Below are 21,014 nucleotides of genomic sequence, written 5' to 3'. Positions count from 1 at the left end.
CTGCAGTGAGCTATGATGGGGCCACTGTGCTCCAGCCTGGGCGACAGAGTCAGACCCAGTTTCTAGAAAACAAAACGGCTGGGCACAGTGGCTCATGCCTATAATCCCAGCACATTGGGAGGCTGAGACTGGTGGATCACCTGAGGTCAGGGGTTTGAGACCAGCCTGGCCAACATGGCGAAACCCTGTCTCTCCTAAAAAATACAAAAATTAGCTGGGCGTGATGGTGTGCACCTGTAATCCCAGCTACTAGCGGGGCTGAGGTAGGAAAATTGCTTGAACCCAGGAGGTGGACGTTGCAGTGAGCCGAGATCATGCCACTGTACTCCAACCTGGGCAACAGAGCAGGACTCCATCTCAAAAAAACAAAACAACAGACTGGGTATGGTGGCTTATGCCTGTAATCCCAGTTTGGGAGGCCGATGCAGATGGATTGCATGAGGTCAGGAGTTTGAGTTTGGCCAACATGGTGAAACCCCATCTCTACTGAAAATACAAAAATTAGCTGGACTTGGTGGTGCGTGCCTGTAATCCCAGCTACTTGGGAGGCTCAAGGAGAATCTTTTGAACCGGGAGGTGGAGGTTGCAGTGAGCCGAGATCATGCCACTGCACTTTAGCCTGGGCAACAGAGTGAGACTCCATCTCAAAACAAAATAACAAAACAAAAAAGTACAGTGAGTAGTAAAATGAACCCCTCATATACTTATCACCTAGCTTCAACGGTTCCAAGGTTAGGCCAAGTTTGTTTAATTGGTACACTGGTCCCTTCTACTCTTCCTATTATTTTGAAGCAGATCTTAGACGTACCATTTTATCCATAAATATTTCAGTGTGTATTTCTAAAATGTAAGGACTTAAAAAGATAATACCATAATTACACCTAAAATTAAAATAATAAAATATCTAGTCAATGTTCTGTTTTACCCATTCTTTTAAACTTTGTTTTTCAGTTTCAGTCGGGCTGCCAAGAAAACTGATACATTTTGATTGGTTGGTTTCTCTTACATCTTTTTCATTTCACAGTACATTGTGATTGAGTGATTTATCTCGTAAATCTTTTTCAGTTCATAGGTTCCTCCTCTGTCTCTTTCTTTTTCCTTGCACTTCATTTGTTGCAGAACCTTTGTCCTGTGGTTTCCCACAGTCTGGAGGAATTGGGGAAAATGGCAGTCAAAACTGGTTCCCTCCTTCCCATTACTGCTGCAATCAAGATGTTAGGGGGCCCACAAGCAATGGAAGCACCCAGAAAATTATGGACTCTAGGTATGAGCATAGTTCTGAAATCATACTTCAGGTTTAGGTTGTGCTAGTCATGGTAAGGAAATCCTTTTTTTTTTTTTTTTTTTTTTTTGAGACCGAGTCTCACTCTGTCGTCCAGGCTGGAGTGCAATGGTGTGATCTCAGCTCACTGCAACCTTTGCCTTCCGGGTTCAAGCAATTCTTTTGCCTCAGCCTCCTGAGTAGCTGTGACTACAGGCACCTGCTACCATGCTCAGCTAATTTTTGTATTTTTAGTAGAGACAGTGTTTCGCCATGTTAGCCAGGCTGATCTTTTTTTTTTTTTTTTTTTTTTTTTTGAGACAGAGTCCTGCTCTGTCGCCCAGGCTGGAGTGCTGTGGCCGGATCTCAGCTCACTGCAAGCTCCGCCTCCCGGGTTCACGCCATTCTCCTGCCTCAGCCTCCCGAGTAGCTGGGACTACAGGCGTCCGCCACATCGCCCGGCTAGTTTTTTGTATTTTTTAGTAGAGACGGGGTGTCACCGTGTTAGCCAGGATGGTCTCGATCTCCTGACCTCGTGATCCACCCGTCTCGGCCTCCCAAAGTGCTGGGATTACAGGCTTGAGCCACCGCGCCCGGCCAGCCAGGCTGATCTTGAACTCTTGACGTCAGGTGATTCATCCACCTCCGTCTACCAAAGTGCTGGGATTATAGGCGTGAGCTACCATGCCCGGCCAGGAAGGAAAGCTTTCTGTTTTTTTTTTTTTGAGACGGAGTCTCGCTCTGTCACTCATACTGGAGTGCAGTGGCACGATCTCGGCTCACTGCAAGTTCCACTTCCTGGGTTCATGCCATTCTCCTACGTCTGCTTCCCTAGTAGCTGGGACTACAGGTGCCCACTACCACGCCCGGCTAATTTTTTTGTATTTTTAATAGAGACGGGGTTTCACCATGTTATCCAGGATGGTCTCGAGCTCCTGACCTCGTGATCTGCCTGCCTTGGCCTCCCAAAGTGCTGGGATTACAGGCGTGAGCCACTGCGCCTGGCCCTGGGAAGGAAATCTTAAAAAGGATTTGTACATTCTGGTTCTCCCCCCACCATAATTTTAATGTCAATAAATATACTCTTCAGTTTTTTTTTTTTTCTTTTTTTTTTGAAACGGAGGTTTGCTCTCGTTGCCCAGGCTGGAGTACAATGGTGTGATCTCGGCTCACTGCAAGCTCTGCCTCCTGGATTCAAGCGATTCTCCTGCCTCAGCCTCCGGAGTAGCTGGAATTACAGGCATGCGCCACCACGCCCGGCTACTTTTGTATTTTTAGTAGAGACGGGGTTTCTCCATGTTGGTCAGGCTGGTCTCGAACTCCCGACCTCAGGTGATCTGCCTGCCTCAGCCTCCCAAAGTGCTGGGATTACAGGCGTGAGCCACCAAGCCTGGCCTACTCTTCATTTTTCTAACAGGCCTGCTACCTGTTTTGTATGACACGCAGTTATACACATATCTTAAAAATAAGATGACCAATTTAAGAAAAACCTCATTTTTGACAATATGCCATCAAGACTTTTCCTTTAGGATGGCTCTTTGGTAAATGCAAGTCTGATAAACACTTCACTAAGTGCTCTGATCTCTTGTTTAAGACATTTTTAAAAACTACACTTGGATATGACAACTCAGGATTTTAAGGACTACCCGTAACTTCAATTTTAGGATTTTAAATATACTGTCATGATAGGGAATCACTTGTTTTTAAGATTTCATAATCAATAGCTAAGAGTCCTAGCATATATCCCTACCCTACCCCCAGTGAGTGGGTTTTACTAAAGATGGGAGTAGGGGAGAGGTTGAGGCAGGGAACAGAAATGTGGCTTTCATCCAGAAAATCAGGTAGTTAGGTAATCCATATCACCTATTTCTACCTCTGTACTCCTTTTTCTACTACCACAGAATTGAAATTTTACTAATCTCACTTATCCCAGCTTCTCTTTATCTTACTTGTTCCCTTAATATCTCTCTCCTCCATTTCATCTCTCAAAATTCTTCTTTATCTGTTACACATTCTGCTCTCCTCTGCTCTTTTTTTTTTTTTTTTTTTTTTTGAGACGGAGTCTCGCTCTGTCGCCCAGGCTGGAGTGCAGTGGCTGGATCTCAGCTCACTGCAAGCTCCGCCTCCCGCATTCACGCCATTCTCCTGCCTCAGCCTCCCAAATAGCTGAGACTACAGGCGCCCGCCACCTCGCCCGGCTAGCTTTTTGTATTTTTTAGTAGAGACGGGGTTTCACCCTGTTGGCCAGGATGGTCTCGATCTCCTGACCTCGTGATCCGCCCGTCTCGGCCTCCCAAAGTGCTGGGATTACAGGCTTGAGCCACCGCACCCGGCCTCCTCTGCTCTTAAACTTGGGGAAGTAAATCCATCAAAAAGGCTAAGTTTCTTATAAAGGTAAACATTTACTATAGGATCCAGCAATCCTATTCCTAGATATAGATGTTTATCCCCTAGTGTTTTTTGTTTGTTTGTTTGTTTTTGTTTTTGAGTGCTCTATTTCCCAGGCTGGAGTGCGGTCACAAGATCTCAGCTCACTGCAAGCTCCGCCTCCCGGGTTCAAGCGATACTTCTGCCTCAGCCTCCCGAGTAGCTGGGACTACAGGCACACACCATCACACCTGGCTAATTTTTGTCTTTTTAGTAGAGATGGGGTTTCACCATATTGGCCGGGCTGGTCTCGAATTCCTGACCTCAGGTGATCCATCCATATTGGCCTCCCAAAGTGCTGGGATTACAGGCGTGAGCCACCATGCTCGGCCTACCCCAGTGTTATTAAAACCTGTCTTCACACAAAAACCTCTAAACAAATGTTTACAGCAGCTTTACTTGTAATCGCTGCAAACAACTCGATGTACTTCAACTAGAGAATGGGTAAACACACTAGCACAGTGGAATACTACCCAGTAACAAAAAGGCAGAAACTATTGATATGCACAACAGTGTGGAAATTGGAATATTTAACGGTTTAAATGGGTTAAAGAGTGCCAGCTTTTGGCAGTTTTGTGTGGCCAATAGGAGGTCCTAGTCTCTTTTTGCTCAGTCACTAGCAGACAGTATCCCTTTTTTCTTTGTCTTCACATCTGAATGTATTGAACTACGAGTCCAAATTGGGAAGGGATTAGGCTGGAACAGGATTTGTTCATGTTGGTCATAATTGAAGTTGGAAGAGATTATTAGCATAGACGTTTCTTTGCCTCATCAAGTCTTCATTGTTTTTGACCCCTGGTTACTCATTTTGTTATGTTCTCTCATTTTTTATTTTCATAGTTGCCAACCCCTCCTTTTTTTTGAGGTGAAGTCTCACTCTGTTACCCAGGCTGGATTGCAGTGGCATCATCTTGGCTCACTGCAGCCTCTGCCTCCCGGACTCAAGCGATACTCTTGTTGCCCACGGGGGAGTGCAGTGGTGCGATCTTGGCTCACTGCAACCTCCACCTCCCAGGGTCAAGCGATTCTCATGCCTCAGCCTCCCGAGTAGCTGGGATTATAGGCATGCCACCACCATGCCTGGCTAATTTTTGTGTTTTTAGTGAAGACAGGGTTTCATTGTTGGCCAGGCTGGCTTTGAACTCCTGATCTCAAAGTGATCCAGCTGCTTTGACTTCCCCAAAGTGCTGGGATTACAGGCGTGAGCCACCGCACTCAGCCAGGTGCCAAGAAATTTTATGCATTGATCATTTGTTGTTAGAAATGATCTATTTGCACATTTTTAGTCAGTTTATATTTAAGAAATTACAGGAATATTTACACACCAGGCTGTAACTTAGTGTTGGCTTTGAAGATACGGAGTTAGAGACAACATTGTCATTCCCAGAGATACAGAATTTGAAATGGAATTTTACAAACCTTGGCTGGCATAGATAGGGGAGAGAAAAATTTGGAAAATTACTTTTAATGACTTTATTTGTTTATTTACTTATTTAGAGACAGGGCCTGGCTCTAACACCCAGGCTAGAGTACAGTGGTGTGATCTCGGCTCACCGCAACCTCTACCTCCTGGGCTCGAGCCATCCTCTGACCTCAGCCTCCTGAATATCTGGGACTACAGGTGTGCACCTGTAGTGACTAATTTGTGTATTTTTGTCGGACTAATTTTTGTATTTTTTTTGTAGAGACAGGGTTTCGTCATATTGCTTAGGCTGGCCTTGAACTTGTGAACTCAAGTGATCTGCCTGCCTGAGCATCCCAAAGTGTCCAGCCTTATTGCCTTTTTATTGATTAATTAATTTATTTATTTGAGATGGAGTCTTGCTCTGTCGCCTAGGTTGGAGTGCAGTGGTGCGATCTCGGCTCACTGCATCCTCTGCCTCTGGGGTTCAAGCAGTTCTCTGACTCAGCCCCCTGAGTAACTGGGATTCCAGATACTCACCTGGTTAATTTTTATATTTTTAGTAGAGACGGGGTTTCACCATCTTGGCTATGCTGGTCCTGAACTCCTGACCTCGTGATCCACTCGCCTCGGCCTCCCAAAGTGCTGGGATTACCATTGTGAGCCCCCATGCCTGGCCGAGATCACCTTTTATGAAATATTTTAACGTACAGAAGAGAATAGAACAAAATATAATGAACACTAACCCACTATTCAGCTTTATCAATTCTTCGTTTTCTGCCATATTTTTTCCCACCTTTTTATTTATTTTGAAAATGAAACCTCAGACACAAAGTTACCTTATTTATGAATGTCATGGTAATAATTTGTTTTCTCATAAATATTTGGGTATATTATGTTTGGTATTTTGGCACATAGTTTATTAAGAAATTTCTGAGTTTTTAGGTCTGCGAATTGCATAATAAGCTGCTGAGTTTTATGGAATCTGATGTCTTAATTTTATGAATCACATGGTGTATGTGTAAATGTGCTGCAGTTTGCAGTGTGTTAACAAAGCCCATTAGCTTTTTGGACTTTATATCCATAGTTTCCAGCAGACAGAAAACAATGCCTGATTTGCATATAAACATTTAATTGTACTGCCTATAAGAAGTTCAGTAATAAACTCCCCTCAGGATTAATTAACTACAAACAACTGCCTAGGCCCAGGAGATTTTTGGCTGGGTAATTTTGTTACTAAATTTTAATAAGAATCTAGTCATGATTTACATGGATTTCATACCAACACTATTTCAGTATTTTATGAACCTTTGTAATTGGAAACTCTAATGCTAATCAGCAGGTACATAAAATCAGTAGGTAAAATTCAGTAGCTGAAATTGGTTCCTGAATAAATGTTATCCAGATGAGGAACTAGTTGCTGAAACTTTAGGATGGAAAAGTTCTTTAGACGGAAAATAAGAGAGATGCTTGATAAGGCAGAAAATGCAAGTTGCACAATATGTGTAGTGTGCAGTTTTTATAAAACAGCACCCCTTTCCTATTTTTTGGTTGTGTATGAGGTAGAGGAAAGTATAAAATGATGCTTTAAATTGGAAAATTTGGTAGGGGTGGGCTGGGGTTGGAAATGGGAGGGGTGAAGGGCCAGGTAAAATAGTTTCCTAGGGTGTTTGTTAATGAGGCAGAATCCTGGGCTTCACAGCCTGAGTTGGAGGTTTGGAGTTAGTGTATCCAAGACCTAGGATTCCACCTTTGTAACAGGTGCACCAGGTCCTTTCTTTGTACGTGGTCCTTAGTCTATACTAATGCTGTATAGGAGATTGCAGACTGTCCTGATTCACCCATTTGTTTCTTGCCTAAATCCTCATGGAAGTCCATTTGTGGTCCTTTTACAAAAACCTATTTAGGTAAAAGTGATAAATGTACCTGTGGTTTAAAAAAAAAAAGCCTGAAGCTGGGCGTGGTGGCAGGCACCTGTAATCCCAGCTATTTGGGAGGCTGAGGCAGGAGAATCGCTTGAACCTGGGAGGCGGAGATTGCAGTGAGCCGAGTTCGGGCCACTCAAAAAAAATAAAAAAGAAAAGAAAATGCCTGAAGGGGCTGGGAGTGGGGCAAATGTAGATTAAATTTTTCAAAATATAAAACTACGAACAGAAACAAAAGTAGAGATCATAGTAAAAAGAACCACCCTGCTCAAGTGAGGATATTTCTGACTGCCTGGGCTGCTGTAATGGTTTGGGGAGAAAGTAACATCTGTGCATGTAGTGCTGCTGTGTAACACGATACACTATAAGAATTTTGAGATCTGATCACAAACTGGGGCTGCTAAATTCAGCATTAAAACTATTCTATCATTTTGAGTTTCTTTCTGTTTCTTTGTTTCTGAGACAGAGCCTCACATCCAGGCTGGAGTGCAGTGGCAGCAATCATGGCTCACTGCAGCCTTGACCTCCTGGGCTCAAGCAGTCCTCCCACCTCAGCCCCCCAAGTGGCAGGGGACTATAGGTTTGCCACCATGCCTGGCTAATTTTTGTAGTTTTTGTAGAGATGGGGTTTTGCCATGTTGCCCAGGCTGGTTTTGAACTCCTGGGATCAAGTGATCCGCCCACCTCAGCCTTCCAAAGTGTTTGGATGACGTGTGTGAGCTACCGCGTCCCGCCTCCAGTTTCTGAGACCTGCTCCTGTTCCTTTCTTACGTGGAAATGTGACCCAGCTGTGCCTTAGACTAGATAAGGACATGTTGTTATCCTGCACATCTATCTTGAGGAACTATAGAGGGCTTTCTCCTTTAGCTGGGAGGTTTGGCAAATGCAGGATGCTATTTGAATCTTTAGCTTTTGATTCATGCAGCTAGCAATTGAGCTTATTTATTTATTTATTGAGATGGTGTTTTGCTCTTGTTGTCCAGGCTGGAGTGCGATGGCGTGATCTCGGCTTACTGTAACCTCCGCCTTCCAGGTTCAAGTGATTCTCCTGCCTCAGCCTCCTGAGTAGCTGGGATTACAGGCGCCTGCCACCATGCCCAGCTAATTTTTGTATTTTTAGTAGAGACAGGGTTTTACCACATTGGTCAGGCTGGTCTCGAACTCCTGACCTCAGGTGATCTGCCCGCCTCGGCCTTCCGAAGTGCTGGGATTGCAGATATGAGCCACTGTGCCCAGCCTAATTTTTATTTATTTATTTATTTTTTTGAGATGAGTTTTGCTCTCTTTGCCCAGGCGAGAGTGCACTGGCATGTGATCTTGGCTTACTGCAACCTTGGCCTTCGGGGTTCAAGCAGTTCTTCTGCCTCAGCCTCCTGAGTAGCTGGGACTACAGGTGTGCACCATTACACCCAGCTAACTTTGTATTTTTACTAGAGAGTAGGTTTCACCATGTTGGCCAGGCTGGTCTCGAACGCCTGACTTCAGGTGATCTGCCTGCCTTGGCGTCCCAAAGTGATGGGATTACAGGCATGGACCACCACGCCTGGCCAGCAAGTAAGCTTTTTAAAAGTGCCTGGTGTCAAAGGGCTTAATTCAGCATGGGCTGGCAAGAATTTAAACAGCTATTTGTCAGGCCATAGAAATCTTTTGCAATCAAAACTATTTCTTTATACATCTATGTACTATTTATATTATTAAAACAAAACGTTACTTTGCAAAATTAACCTGGTGTCAGGAAAGACTACAAAATGGAAGACTAGTCTGTATTTAAAGAAGAGCAAAGAGAGTAACAACTAAATGCAGTGTAGGGTGCTTGATTGGATCGTGGGTTAAAAAAGAACATCTGTAAAGGCTGTTACTAGGGCAGCTGGGGAAATTTGAAGCTGGGTTATATGTTAGATGATATCTTATCACGGTTTTTGGGTTTTTTTTGAGAGACAGAGTCTTGCTCTGTCACCCAGGTTGGAGTGTAGTGGTGTGATCTCCGCTCACTGCAACCTCCGCCTCCCGGGTTAAAGTGATTCTCCTGCCTCAGCTTCCCAAGTACCTGAGACTACAGGTGCATTGCCCCCACACCCAGCTAATTTTTGTATTTCTTAGTAGACACGGGGTTTCGCTATATGTTAGCCAGGCTGGTCTCGAACTCCTGACCTCAAGTGATCCGCCCACCTCGTCCTCCCAAAGTGTTGGGATTATAGGCGTGAGCCACGGCGCCCAGCCTATCATGATTTAATTTCTAGAGCATGCTTACGCTGTTGTGATTCCTAGTCTCTTATATGGTACAATTATGTACATTTTCTGTATTTAAGAGAGTATTTTGATAATTACCTAGTAAAGAAATGCATTGTGTTGGGAATTCTTTTGGAAAGTGAAATTAAGAAAGTCTGTATCATCTTTTTATAGATATTGAAGCACAGATTCGAGAAATTCAAGGCAAGAAGGCAGCTCTTGATGAAGCTCAAGGAGTGGGCCTCGATTCTACAGGTTATTATGACCAGGAAATTTATGGTGGAAGTGACAGCAGATTTGCTGGATACGTGACATCAATTGCTGCAACTGAACTTGAAGATGTAAGTTACAAATTATGTACAAGAGGCAGTTGTGTGTTTTTTTGAGAGAGCAAGAAATATGAATAACTTTTGTTTCAGCCATCTGGTTTAATCTGGAGAAACATTTTTGGTATTTTTTTTTTTTTTTTTTGAGACAGAGTCTCGCTCTGTTGCCCAGGCTGGAGTGTGGTGGCCGGATCTCAGCTCACTGCAAGCTCCGCCTCCCGGGTTCACGCCATTCTCCTCCCTCAGCCTCCCGAGTTGGGACTACAGGCACCCGCCACCTCGCCCGGCTAGTTTTTTGTATTTTTTAGTAGAGACGGGGTTTCACCGTGTTAGCCAGGATGGTCTTGATCTCCTGACCTCGTGATCTGCCCATCTCGGCCTCCCAAAGTGCTGAGATTACAGGCTTGAGCCACCGCGCCCGGCCATTTTTGGGATCTTTTAGAGGATAAAACTACCGGAGGTATCCTCTCTAAGGTTCAAAAACTTCACTGGAAATGCTTTGTTCTGAGAATTTTTGGTAAAGACTAGTTTGTTTATCCAGTGAAGCACCTGCCAGCCATTACCGTTATAAAGTAAACAGTAAAGTAAATCCCTGCCATTACTTATCAGCTCTATCTAGAGTAGCCTGTGTGAGAAGTGACTTAATTGTAAATAGCCATCTGTCCTTGCGATTTGATTACTGATTGTACTTGATACTGTTTTTTTCCTCTTGGTATCTTAATGTGAATGAATTTTCTTTTCTCTCTCTTTTTTTTTTTTAAAGACAGTCTCGCCCTGTCGCCCAGGCTTGAGTACAGTGGCGTGATCTTCGCTCACTGCAGCCTCGGCCTCCTGGGTTCAAGTGATTCTCCTGCCTCAGCCTCCCGAGTAGCTGGGATTACAGGCGCCTGCCACCATGCCTGGCTGATTTTTGTATTTTTAGTAGAGATGGAGTTTCTCCATGTTGGCCAGACTGGTCTTGAACTCATGACCTCAGGTGATCCACCTGCCTCGGCCTCCCAAAGTGCTGGGATTACAGGCTTGAGCCACTGCGCCCAGCCTGGAATTCTTCTTAGTACTGATATTGATGAGCTTTTCATATCTGTTTCAATTACTGTGGAGGAGGAGTGCCTTTCATTTTGATATCTGTTCCCTCAGAGCATTTTTTATGTATTCCAGGTAGCTTATATTTTATCAGACCATTCCAAACTCCAAATTTGGTGATTCAGTTAGAGATAAACTTTATGTATATAGATTATCAAACTTTTTTTTTTTGGTCTCCCTCTGTCGCCCAGGCTGGAATGCAGTGGTGCGATCTCGGCTTACTGCATGCTCCGCTTCCTGGGTTCATTCCATTCTCCTGCCTCAGCCTCTAGAGTAGCTGGGACTACAGACGCCCGCCACCACGTCCAGCTAATTTTTTGTATTTTTAGTAGAGACAGGGTTTCACCGTGTTAGCCAGGATGGTCTCGATCTCCTGACCTCGTGATCCGCCTGCCTTGGCCTTCCAGAGTGCTGTGATTACAGGCGTGAGCCACCACGCCTGGCCCAAACTGGTTATTTTTTATTTTTTTTAATTTTTGGATAGGTGATGTATATTTCTTTCTTCCTTTTTTTTTTTTTTTTTTTTTTTTTTTTACTATAAGTTCTAGGGTACATGTGCACAATGTGCAGGTTTGTTACATACGTATACGTGTACCATATTGGTGTGCTATACCCATTAACTCATCATTTACATGAGATATATCTCCTAATACCATCCCACCCCATGACAGGCCTTGGTGTGTGATGTTCCCCATCCGTGTCTAAGTGTTCTTATTGTTCAGTTCCCACCTATGAGTGAGAACATGTGGTGCCAAACTGGTTATTTTTAAGAAATTCAAGTCACATTTTACTTTATAGTTGGCTCTCTCTTTCCCTTTTTTTTCTTGAGAGAAATTTAAAAGAAATTCAAGTCACATTTTACTTTATAGTTGGCTCTCTCTTCCTCTTTTTTTTTCTTGAGAGAAATTTAAAGTCCCAAAAGGTGAAATTTCTAGAAGCCAGTGGTGGCCTAGTTAGCACTTTATTTGGGGGTCTCATACCCTAATGGTAAAATAAAGTGATAGCTCTATGTTTCAGAAACTGAGGGGGAAATTGTCACTTTATTTTTAAATAAAATAAGTGAGGTGTTAAGATCTGGAGAATTACCCCGTGTTGCATTTTTTATTTTTTATTTATTTTTATTACAATAGAGATGAGATCTCACTATGTATGTGGTTTTGTTTTTTGGAGACAAAGTCTTGCTCTGTTGCCCAAGCCGAAGGCAGTGGCCAGATCATGGCTTCCTGCAACCTTCGCCTCCCAAGTTCAAGCAATTTTCCCACCTCAGCCTCCTGAGGAGCTGGGACTACATATACACACCACTACGCCTGTCTAATTTTTGTATTTTTTTGGTAGAGACAGAGTTTCACCATGTTGCCCAGACTGGTCTTGAACTCCTGGGCTCAAGCAGTCCCCAGCCTCGGCCTCCCAAAGTGTTGGGATTACAGATGTGCGCCACCTTGCCCAGCTGGGTCTCTGTTGCCTAGGCTAGTCTCAGAACTCCTACACTCAAGCCATTCTCCCACCTTGACCTCCCAGACAGTTGTACTTTTTATACTAGAAAAGTAACAGTATAACATTGTTCTGTTTAAACATACTACTAAGGGCAAATACATTTAAAATTAAATATTTGTTTCAATGGTTGTTAAATTGTGTTAAAAAAAAATGAGTTAAAAGTAGAAAGTTCTAAAATAAGTTGTTATCAAATTGAAAAAACATTAAAATTAAATGCTCGGGTTTTTCTAGTCCATACCTACTTTATCTTAATTGACTTCTATAGAAGATATTCCCTGCTTAATCATTTTAAAAATAAAGATAGCTTTACTGAACTGAATTTAATAGGTTTTTGAAGTGAAAGAAGACCAATTTTATTTGTAAGTTTTATGAAGGAGGGCTTAGACATCACACTGTCAGTAGATCTTTTGATTTCATGTTGAATCTTTGCATATTCTTTCTAATTTTTAAGTTCTGACATTTTGTTTATGGCTTTTTGGGGGGTTTTCATTGCAGGATGACGATGACTATTCATCATCTACGAGTTTGCTTGGTCAGAAGAAGCCAGGATATCATGCCCCTGTGGCATTGCTTAATGATATACCACAGTCAACAGAACAGGTGACCTTTTATTTTAAAAGCATAGTTTATTCAGCTAAAGAAAAGTGAATGTCTGAGTTCCCATAGAAACCCATAAATTTTAGGATGCTTTAAGGAGAATTATAAATAATAATTTATTTTGTAAAGGTGTAATCTTCTTTTTTTTGACACAAGGTCTTACTGTCTTGCTCAGGCTGATCCCAAACTCCTGGGCTCAAGCATTCCTCCTGTCTCAACCTCCCAAGTAGTTGAGATTATACACACAGGCCATCACGCCTGGCTGTAATCATGTAGTGAAGCATTGAACTATGGAAATGTGGATATGTATATTACCTTGTTTCCATATGCCTTATTTTTTTATATTAACATTTATCTGTGAAGCAGTACAGAATATTAGTAGACATGTATTAAACATTTGTGCTTTACAGTGTTCTGATTTTTGTTTATGATATTCTGCTTTGTTATTTTAATAAAGTGGATATTAAGTGAGACATACCTCTTTTCAGTATGATCCATTTGCTGAGCACCGACCTCCGAAGATTGCAGACCGGGAAGATGAATACAAAAAGCATAGGCGGACCATGATAATTTCCCCAGAGCGTCTTGATCCTTTTGCAGATGGTAATTCTTTCCCACTTTTCTATAAGTATTCAGAAATTTATTTGTATTAAGTTGTCTTTAGCCCTTTGATTTTTTTTGGCATGCTTCTGAATTTGCTTTTCTTTTTAAAAATCCCCCCTACTATAGATTTGTATAGATTTGGTTGAAGTCACAGATGCCATATTCTTCATCTTTATAATGCAAGTTTTCTTTCCAGGTAGAAGGACAAGAAAAAAATGAGCCAATGCCATAGAAACGCAAAGGGTTAAAGGTTTTACTTTTACTTTTGTTTTGGGTACGCTTTCTATACTTGGAACAAATGTGTTTTTCTGCTCAAAATACTTTCAAATTATTGAAAGTTTTCATTCCAAATCCTAGATGTTTAGGATTTACCCTTGAGAAACTGTTTCTCACACTAGAACTCCCCCCATAGTGCTCTAAATATAGCTTAGTAAAGGCACCTACTTTGCTCTAAGCATACTTAAAGTTAAAACAAAAGTATGTATACAAAGAGTGTGATATTTTTAATAGTTGGAGTCTGTTTTGCTAATTTTAGTGTGCAAGTCAGCACAAGGGGCATAGTGAGCCTGTGGAAGCTTTCCTCAGGTGAGTGAGTTTCACAATCAAAATTAGGTGCCTGTTTCTTAAAATTAGATTCTGCTGCAGGTTTACATACTAGATTTTCAGCCTGCATGAATTAGTAGGGATATTCTTTTTTTACTTGCATAATTGTAATTGATTTAAACATGTATGCCAGAATTCACAGGCCCATACTAACTGTCCTTAATTTCTTTCCTACAGCAGTACTGCTATATGCCAGTCCTGTCTGCATTCTTAAGGGTGCAGTTCAACACATCCTCTCTAGATTATGGTGAAAAAGTATTCCAAAGGAAGTCTTATCAGAGCTAGTGTCAGAAAGAATGACACTACCAATTGGGCATGATCTTCAGCATAGGAAATGTCTTAGAATTTTATTATTTTTTCCTAAATTGTGATGCTATACCACTTGTATAGCTAGTTACCACATTTCTAAAGCATAATGTGCCTCTGTGAATCTTGTTATATACTGTTTGGGCTTCTGTAAGATATTTTGAAGTTTGAAAAGCAAATACTGAAACTTTAACCAAGAGACCAACACATCTCTTTGTACACCATGTTGCTTCTGTGTGCATCATAATAACTGGTAGAAGTAATATATTTCAAGTAATATGTTTCCAGTTTTAATTTATGCTTTCTAAGAAATAAAAATATGTTTTCTGGGTCAAAAAACTTAAAGCATGAAGCCCTTTTTAGTAACGTGACATCAGAATATAGGTATATTTTTAAAATCAGATTTTCTAAACTACAATTGTTTTAGAACACTGTATGAAGAACTTATGTAGTCATAGTTATTTGTAGTCAGGATTTTAACAACTTGCAACAGGTAATGTTTTGAATATAAATATCTTTCCAAAGTGTTACTAATGGTAAAGAGATAATTTTCTAGGCTTCTATTCTGCTGCTTGAAGTCAGAACTGCTGATGGAGACAAAGGCACGAAAGTGTACGTATTCCGGATTAGCAACCCAGGAACCCATCACTTCTGAAGACTCTAAACTGTGCTGTCATTTTGTTTTTATATGCATTAAAATATTTGTTTTAAACTGCTGTAGATGTTTGTGTTCAAACAGGTTAAATTGATCAGCAAACTCAATAAAAAGTAAGATGTATAATTATTAAAGTTTTCCATCAAAAAATAATTTAAATGATTATGGAATAACATAATATTTAGAGCAGGGCAGATAAATCAGTTGAACCCGATTATCTTTTATTTATTGTACTCTTTTCCTGTTGCTGTTCTTTTCTGCAGGAGGGAAGACCCCTGATCCTAAAATGAATGCTAGGACTTACATGGATGTAATGCGAGAACAACACTTGACTAAAGAAGAAGTATGTAAACCTATCTCCTGTTCTAATGGTTATGAAAGAATGTAAATACAGTTGTGATTGAGAGACTGTTATGTTTCTTTTTTGCTATTTGCTGCACAAATATTTTAATAGTATTAATAAAAATTAACTGAGAAAGAATCTTACCCCAAATTATACCACCTTTCAAAATCATTTCTATATCCTTTTCTAGTCCTGGGCTCCTTGGCTGTATATGTATGTATGTGTCTTACAGGGGATTTTTTTTTTTTTTGAGACAGAGTCTCACTCATCCAGGCTAGAGTGCAGTGGTGTGATCTTGTCTCACTGCAACCTGCGCTTCCCAGGTTCAAGTTATCCTCCCACTTCAGCCTCCTAAGGAGCTGGGAACACAAGTGTGCGTCACCACGCCTAACTAATTTTTGTATTTTTAGTAGAGATGGGGTTTCACCATGTTGGCCAGGCTGGTCTCGAACTCCTGACCTCAGGTGATCTGCCTGCCTCGACCTCCCAAAGTGCTGGGATTACAGGTGTGAGCCACTGTGCCTGGCCATTACAGGGGTTGTTTCCGTGAGGAAGGTTGATGGTGTGTATCTGAACCTAGTATGTTAGGGAAAAGTCAAAGAGTTCAGTGTGAGATTCTATAAGTTTCAGTTTGGATGTAAGTGGAGAATTTTGAATAATTCCTTTTGGCCTACAGAGATTATGCCATTTTGTCTAGTAACCGCCTATTTTTTTGTTTTTTGAGTGGAGTCTTGCTTTGTTGCCCAGGCTGAAGTGCAGTGGTGCAATTTCAGCTTACTGCAACCTCTGCCTTCCGGGTCTAAGCGATTCTCCTGCCACAGCCTCCCGAGTTCCTGGGATTGCAGGTGTGTGCCACTATGCCCAGCTAATTTTTGTATTTTTTTTTTTTTTTTTTTTTTTTTTTGAGACGGAGTCTCACGCTGTTGCCCAGGCTGGAGTGCAGTGGCGCGATCTCGGCTCACTGCAAGCTCCGCCTCCTGGGTTCACGCCATTCTCCTGCCTCAGCCTCCTGAGTAGCTAGGACTACAGGCGCCCGCCACCGCGCCCGGCTAATTTTTTGTATTTTTTTTAGTAGAGACGGGGTTTCACTGTGGTCTCGATCTCCTGACCTTGTGATCCGCCCGCCTCGGCCTCCCAAAGTGCTGGGATTACAGGCTTGAGCCACCGTGCCCGGCCTTTTTTTTTTTTTTTTTAGTAGAGATGGGGTTTCGTTATGTTGGCCAGGCTGGTCTCGAACTCCTGACCTCCGGCAACCTGCCCGCCTTAGCCTCCCAAAGTGCTGGGATTACAGGTGTGAGCCACTATACCCAGCCTCCTCCATTACTATTATGAATATATAATAGATTTTATATGTTGAATGAGTTAAATGGGATAGTAAAACCCCATTTTAACAGTATAGAGTGAATTAAATGTGCATCCATTACCACTAAATTTTGAGTATTTATATAATTTGTCAGTATAAATAAAACAATTTTATTATTTTTATCTTTTACCATTTTTCTATCTTGTTGCATAGTTGTTTTTTTTTTTTTTTTTTTTTTTTTTTTTGAGACGGAGTCTCGCTCTGTAGCCCAGGCTGGAGTGCAGTGGCCGGATCTCAGCGCACTGCAAGCTCCACCTCCCGGGTTTACGCCATTCTCCTGCCTCAGCCTCCGGAGTAGCTGGGACTACAGGCGCCCGCCACCTCGCCCGGCTAGTTTTTTGTATTTTTTAGTAGAGATGGGGTTTCACCGTGTTAGCCAGGATGGTCTCAATCTCCTGACCTCGTGATCCACCCGTCTTGGCCTCCCAAAGTGCTGGGATTACAGGCTTGAGCCACCGTGCCCGGCCGTTGCATAGTCTTAATTGCTATTTATATTAGTTTTGAAGAAAACCCTATTTTTCAGTGGAAGCATTATGGTTCTCCATTGTTGACTGAAGATTTTACTTCACCTACAATATATAAACTACAGTGTGCTATGTTACAAATTCTGAACTTGCTTATCTTTTGTTTAGAAAGACAGGCATTATGTAAAATGAAATAAAGACACAGACTTTGGAACCAGCTAGCATAGAAGGGAGACCACGAGTACCATAGAAAGGAGAATGAGCAAAGTATAAAATGGGATGTTAAGTGGAAATGATTGTGCTAATGATAGAAAAATATATTGAAAGCATTTTAAAGGTAAACACTCACTGTTTTTTTTTTCAGCGAGAAATTAGGCAACAGCTAGCAGAAAAAGCTAAAGCTGGAGAACTAAAAGTCGTCAATGGAGCAGCAGCGTCCCAGCCTCCATCAAAACGAAAACGGCGTTGGGATCAAACAGCTGATCAGACTCCTGGTGCCACTCCCAAAAAATTATCAAGTTGGGATCAGGCAGAGGTAATTTCTTTTTGTTTTTTGTTATTACTGTTTAAAATTTTTTTCTGTTATGGACTGTATTAGTCTGCTTGGGTTGCCATAAAAAGATACCACAGACTGGGTGCCTTAAACAACAGACATTGATTTTTTTCGCAGTTCTTGGAGGCTTGAAATCCAAGATCAGAGTACCAACAGGGTTGGTATTTGTTGAGGGCTCTCTTGCTGTATCCTCACATGGCCTTTCTTTGTGCCAGCAAGCTCTATTGTCCCTGGTCTTCCTATGAGGACATCAGTCTGTTAGATTAGGGCCCCACCCTCATGACCTCATTTGACCTTAATTTACCTCCTTAAAGACCCAGTCTCCAAATACAGCCACACTGGGGGTTCAACATACAAATTTTGAGGGGCATGCAATTTAGCCCATGTCATAGAGTAAGGAAAGTTCTTTTTAGAATATTAAATACAGACCTGTAGGTATGTTACATTGTGGAGGTTGAGTGTGATATAGTGGTCTTCCTTATCTTCTAGATAGATAACTTAAGACCCTCACTACAGGCAGCAAATAGTCAATGCTACATCATTCCCTTGGCCAGCCTACTCTCCTACTTTCTTTTTGTTTTTTTAAACATTTGTTTTGGAGGTGGAATGCATTGGCTCATGCCTGTAATCCCAGCACTTTGGGGGCCCAGGTGGGAGGATTGGTTGAGCTCAAGGAGTTTGAGACCAGCTTGGGCAACAGAGGGAGACCCTGTCTTTACAAAAAAAAAAAAATTAGCTGGGCATAGTGGCACATGTCTGTAGTCCCAGCTTCTGGGGTATGGGGAGTGGTGGGGGCTGAGACAGGAGGATCCCTTGATCCTAGGAGGTAGAGGTTGCATTGAGCTATGATCATGCCATTGCATTCCAGCCTGGTGACAGAGTAAGACCCTGTCTCAAAAAAACAAAATGATGGAGTCTGTAAAATCATTCTTATAAATGTATTTCCTAGTTCTGTAGAAATGGTTATATTAGATGTTTTCTATCATTTAATAATATATACTTGCAGACTAAAAGATACAAGTTTGCATAAATGTTAAACTATCATATGTGCCTTTATTGTGTTTGTCATTAGCCTGAATAGAAAGGCCTTTAAAATGGATTTTTTAGAAAGCACTTGAAAATATTTAATTATTGCTAGAAAAATAAAATATAAAGGGGCCAGGTGTGGTGGCTTATGCCTGTAATCCCAGCATTTTGGGAGGCCGAGGCAGGCAGATCATGAGGTCAGGAGTTCAAGACCAGCCTGGCCAACATAGTGAAACTGTGTCTCTACTAAAAATACAAAAAAATTAGCCAGGCATGGTGGCATGCGCCTGTAGTCCCAGCTACTTGGGAGGGTGAGGCAGGAGAATCGCTTGAACCCGGGAGGTGGAGGGTGTAGTGAGCCGAGATTAACGCTACTGCACTCCAACTTAGGCAACAGAGTGAGACTTTGTCTTAAAATAAATAAATAATGAATTAAAGCCACTCTTTTTGCTTATGTACCATTTCCCTTCCCCTCTTGGAGACTCTCATCAAGTACCATTAATTTTTTTCTCCATACTAGATTATCATCATCAGCAAACATGTTTTACCATGCTTTCTTAACAACAGCAACAAAAAACCTGCAGAAAACATCTCTTAACCCTCATTCACATCCACATTCAGTGACAATCCTGTTTCTATATCTTTTTAGAACAAAGTGCTTTGTTCTTTGTTTTTTTCTTGAGGTAGGGTCTCATTCTGTTGCCAAGGTTGGAGTGCAGGGGCGCAATAATAGCTCACTGCAGCCTCCACCTTCTGGGCTCAAATGATCCTGCCACCTCAACCCCCCAAGTAGATGGGACTGTAGACACGTACCACCATGCCTGGCTATTTTTTTATTTTTCGTAGAAACGGGTCTCACTGTGTTGTCCAGGCTGGTCTCAAACTCCTGGGCTTAAGCAGTCTGTCTGCCTCAGCCTTGCAAAGTGCTGGGATTACAGGCATGAGCCACAAGTGCTTTGAATGAGTTATTTGTACTTGCTTTCTCTGCTTACATAGTTCGTCTTTTTTTTTCGTTTTTTTTTACATTCAGTTACCCCATTGTAGAAGAGGAATAATTTATTTCTATATGATTTTAATAATGTTCCCTAATTTTCAGATTCAAATTAACAAATATGTTTGTTAATCTAAATAATTACATATTTATTGATTTATATATGTATATATTTTAATGTTTCTGTAATTCAGTTTTTAACGGTGAACTTTTACATGTTGGAAGCAGCAAAGGACTCAATATCATAGTACATTTTGATAGTATTTGATAGGCTTTTTCAGGTCAGTTAATTTAGTTGTTTGCAAATACAAATCAAGCTTGTTCTAGTTCCACAAGGACTCCACCACAGTCTTTTTTTTTTTTTTTTGAGATGGAGTCTTGCTCTGTCACCCAGGCTGGAGTGCAGTGGTGTGATCTCGGCTCACTGCAAGCTCCGCCTCCTGGGTTCACGCCATTCTCCTGCCTCAGCCTCCCGAGTAGCTGGGACCACAGGCGCCCGCCACCAGGCCCGGCTAATTTTTTGTATTTTTAGTAGAGGCGGGGTTTCACCGTGTTAGTCAGGATGGTCTCGATCTCCTGACCTCGTGATCCGCCCGCCTTGGCCTCCCAAAGTGCTGGGATTACAGGCGTGAGCCACCACGCCCGGTCTCTCACCACAGTCTTTAGGATGGAGAAAAATCACTGGTTTTCCATGTGCTCCTATTTTGACCTCTTCTCTTAAACTGCGGATCTTCTTTTTTGTCAAATCCATCACAGCTGCATTAATATTATCCACCTTTGACCTTGTCAAGATACACATGAAAATCACGATTAAATTGCCATCAAAATGTTATTCCCCATCTCGATGCAGATGTGATGCATTCCTCTAGCCTTGTTTTTCTGCAGAAAACCTGCAATTGGACTGTCACATCCCAGTGGATGAAGCAGTTCCATCTTGGTATTTCCCAGGTTGACAAAAACAACAGATACTTCATGTTCAGGAAGAGGGACCGCTTCACTTACCGGGGCCCCCAGAATATTCTCATAAAATGTTGCACGTTTTCCAAATCTGGCACTGCTATGGCTACATGATTGAGTCGACCACGGTTCCACGCAGAACCTGCCATTTGATCCAAGGGCCGTGACGTGGAAGAAGCTCTTACTGTTGGTATGGGAGCTTGGAGTCTGGAAAAAAACCCCTTTGAGTGTTCCCAACACAAAGCTGGTCATGCCTGGAGTTCGGCCGAAGTAGTAGTTGTTTTTACAGGACTTGCTCTCCTTTCTGGTTTCTCCCCAGTCTGGCATTCGCGGCTGCAGCCCTCAGCGCGCGCGCCATTTTGGAAAGCAACCCGCCACGTCCAGACCCGCCGAGGACCGTCAGTTC

General features: G+C 42.1%; 1 protein-coding gene across 3 annotated transcripts in view; it reads left to right on the top strand.

Annotated features, from left to right (window-relative positions):
* The window catches only part of SF3B1 (splicing factor 3b subunit 1), a 49,573-nt gene that overhangs the window by 4,683 nt on the left and 23,876 nt on the right, over nt 1-21,014 (top strand). For 2 of the 3 annotated variants that reach the window (XR_012421338.1, XM_045367427.3), the window contains exons 2-6: nt 9,419-9,585; nt 12,643-12,747; nt 13,233-13,347; nt 15,175-15,254; nt 17,446-17,616. Coding sequence is in view for 1 of the 3 variants with exons in the window: in XM_045367427.3 (XP_045223362.1) it covers nt 9,419-9,585; nt 12,643-12,747; nt 13,233-13,347; nt 15,175-15,254; nt 17,446-17,616 (638 nt within the window). In the remaining 2 variants the exon portion in view is untranslated. Of the gene's footprint in view, nt 1-9,418; nt 9,586-12,642; nt 12,748-13,232; nt 13,348-14,812; nt 14,869-15,174; nt 15,255-17,445; nt 17,617-21,014 lie in introns of all 3 variants that reach the window. The other variant, XR_012421339.1, reaches the window with a different exon arrangement.

This window comes from Macaca fascicularis, chromosome 12, assembly GCF_037993035.2.
Source record: "Macaca fascicularis isolate 582-1 chromosome 12, T2T-MFA8v1.1".
NCBI classification, from domain to species: domain Eukaryota; kingdom Metazoa; phylum Chordata; class Mammalia; order Primates; family Cercopithecidae; genus Macaca; species Macaca fascicularis.
The sequence above is the reverse complement of the archived record's forward strand: the minus strand, read 5'-3'. Positions and strand labels throughout refer to the sequence as shown.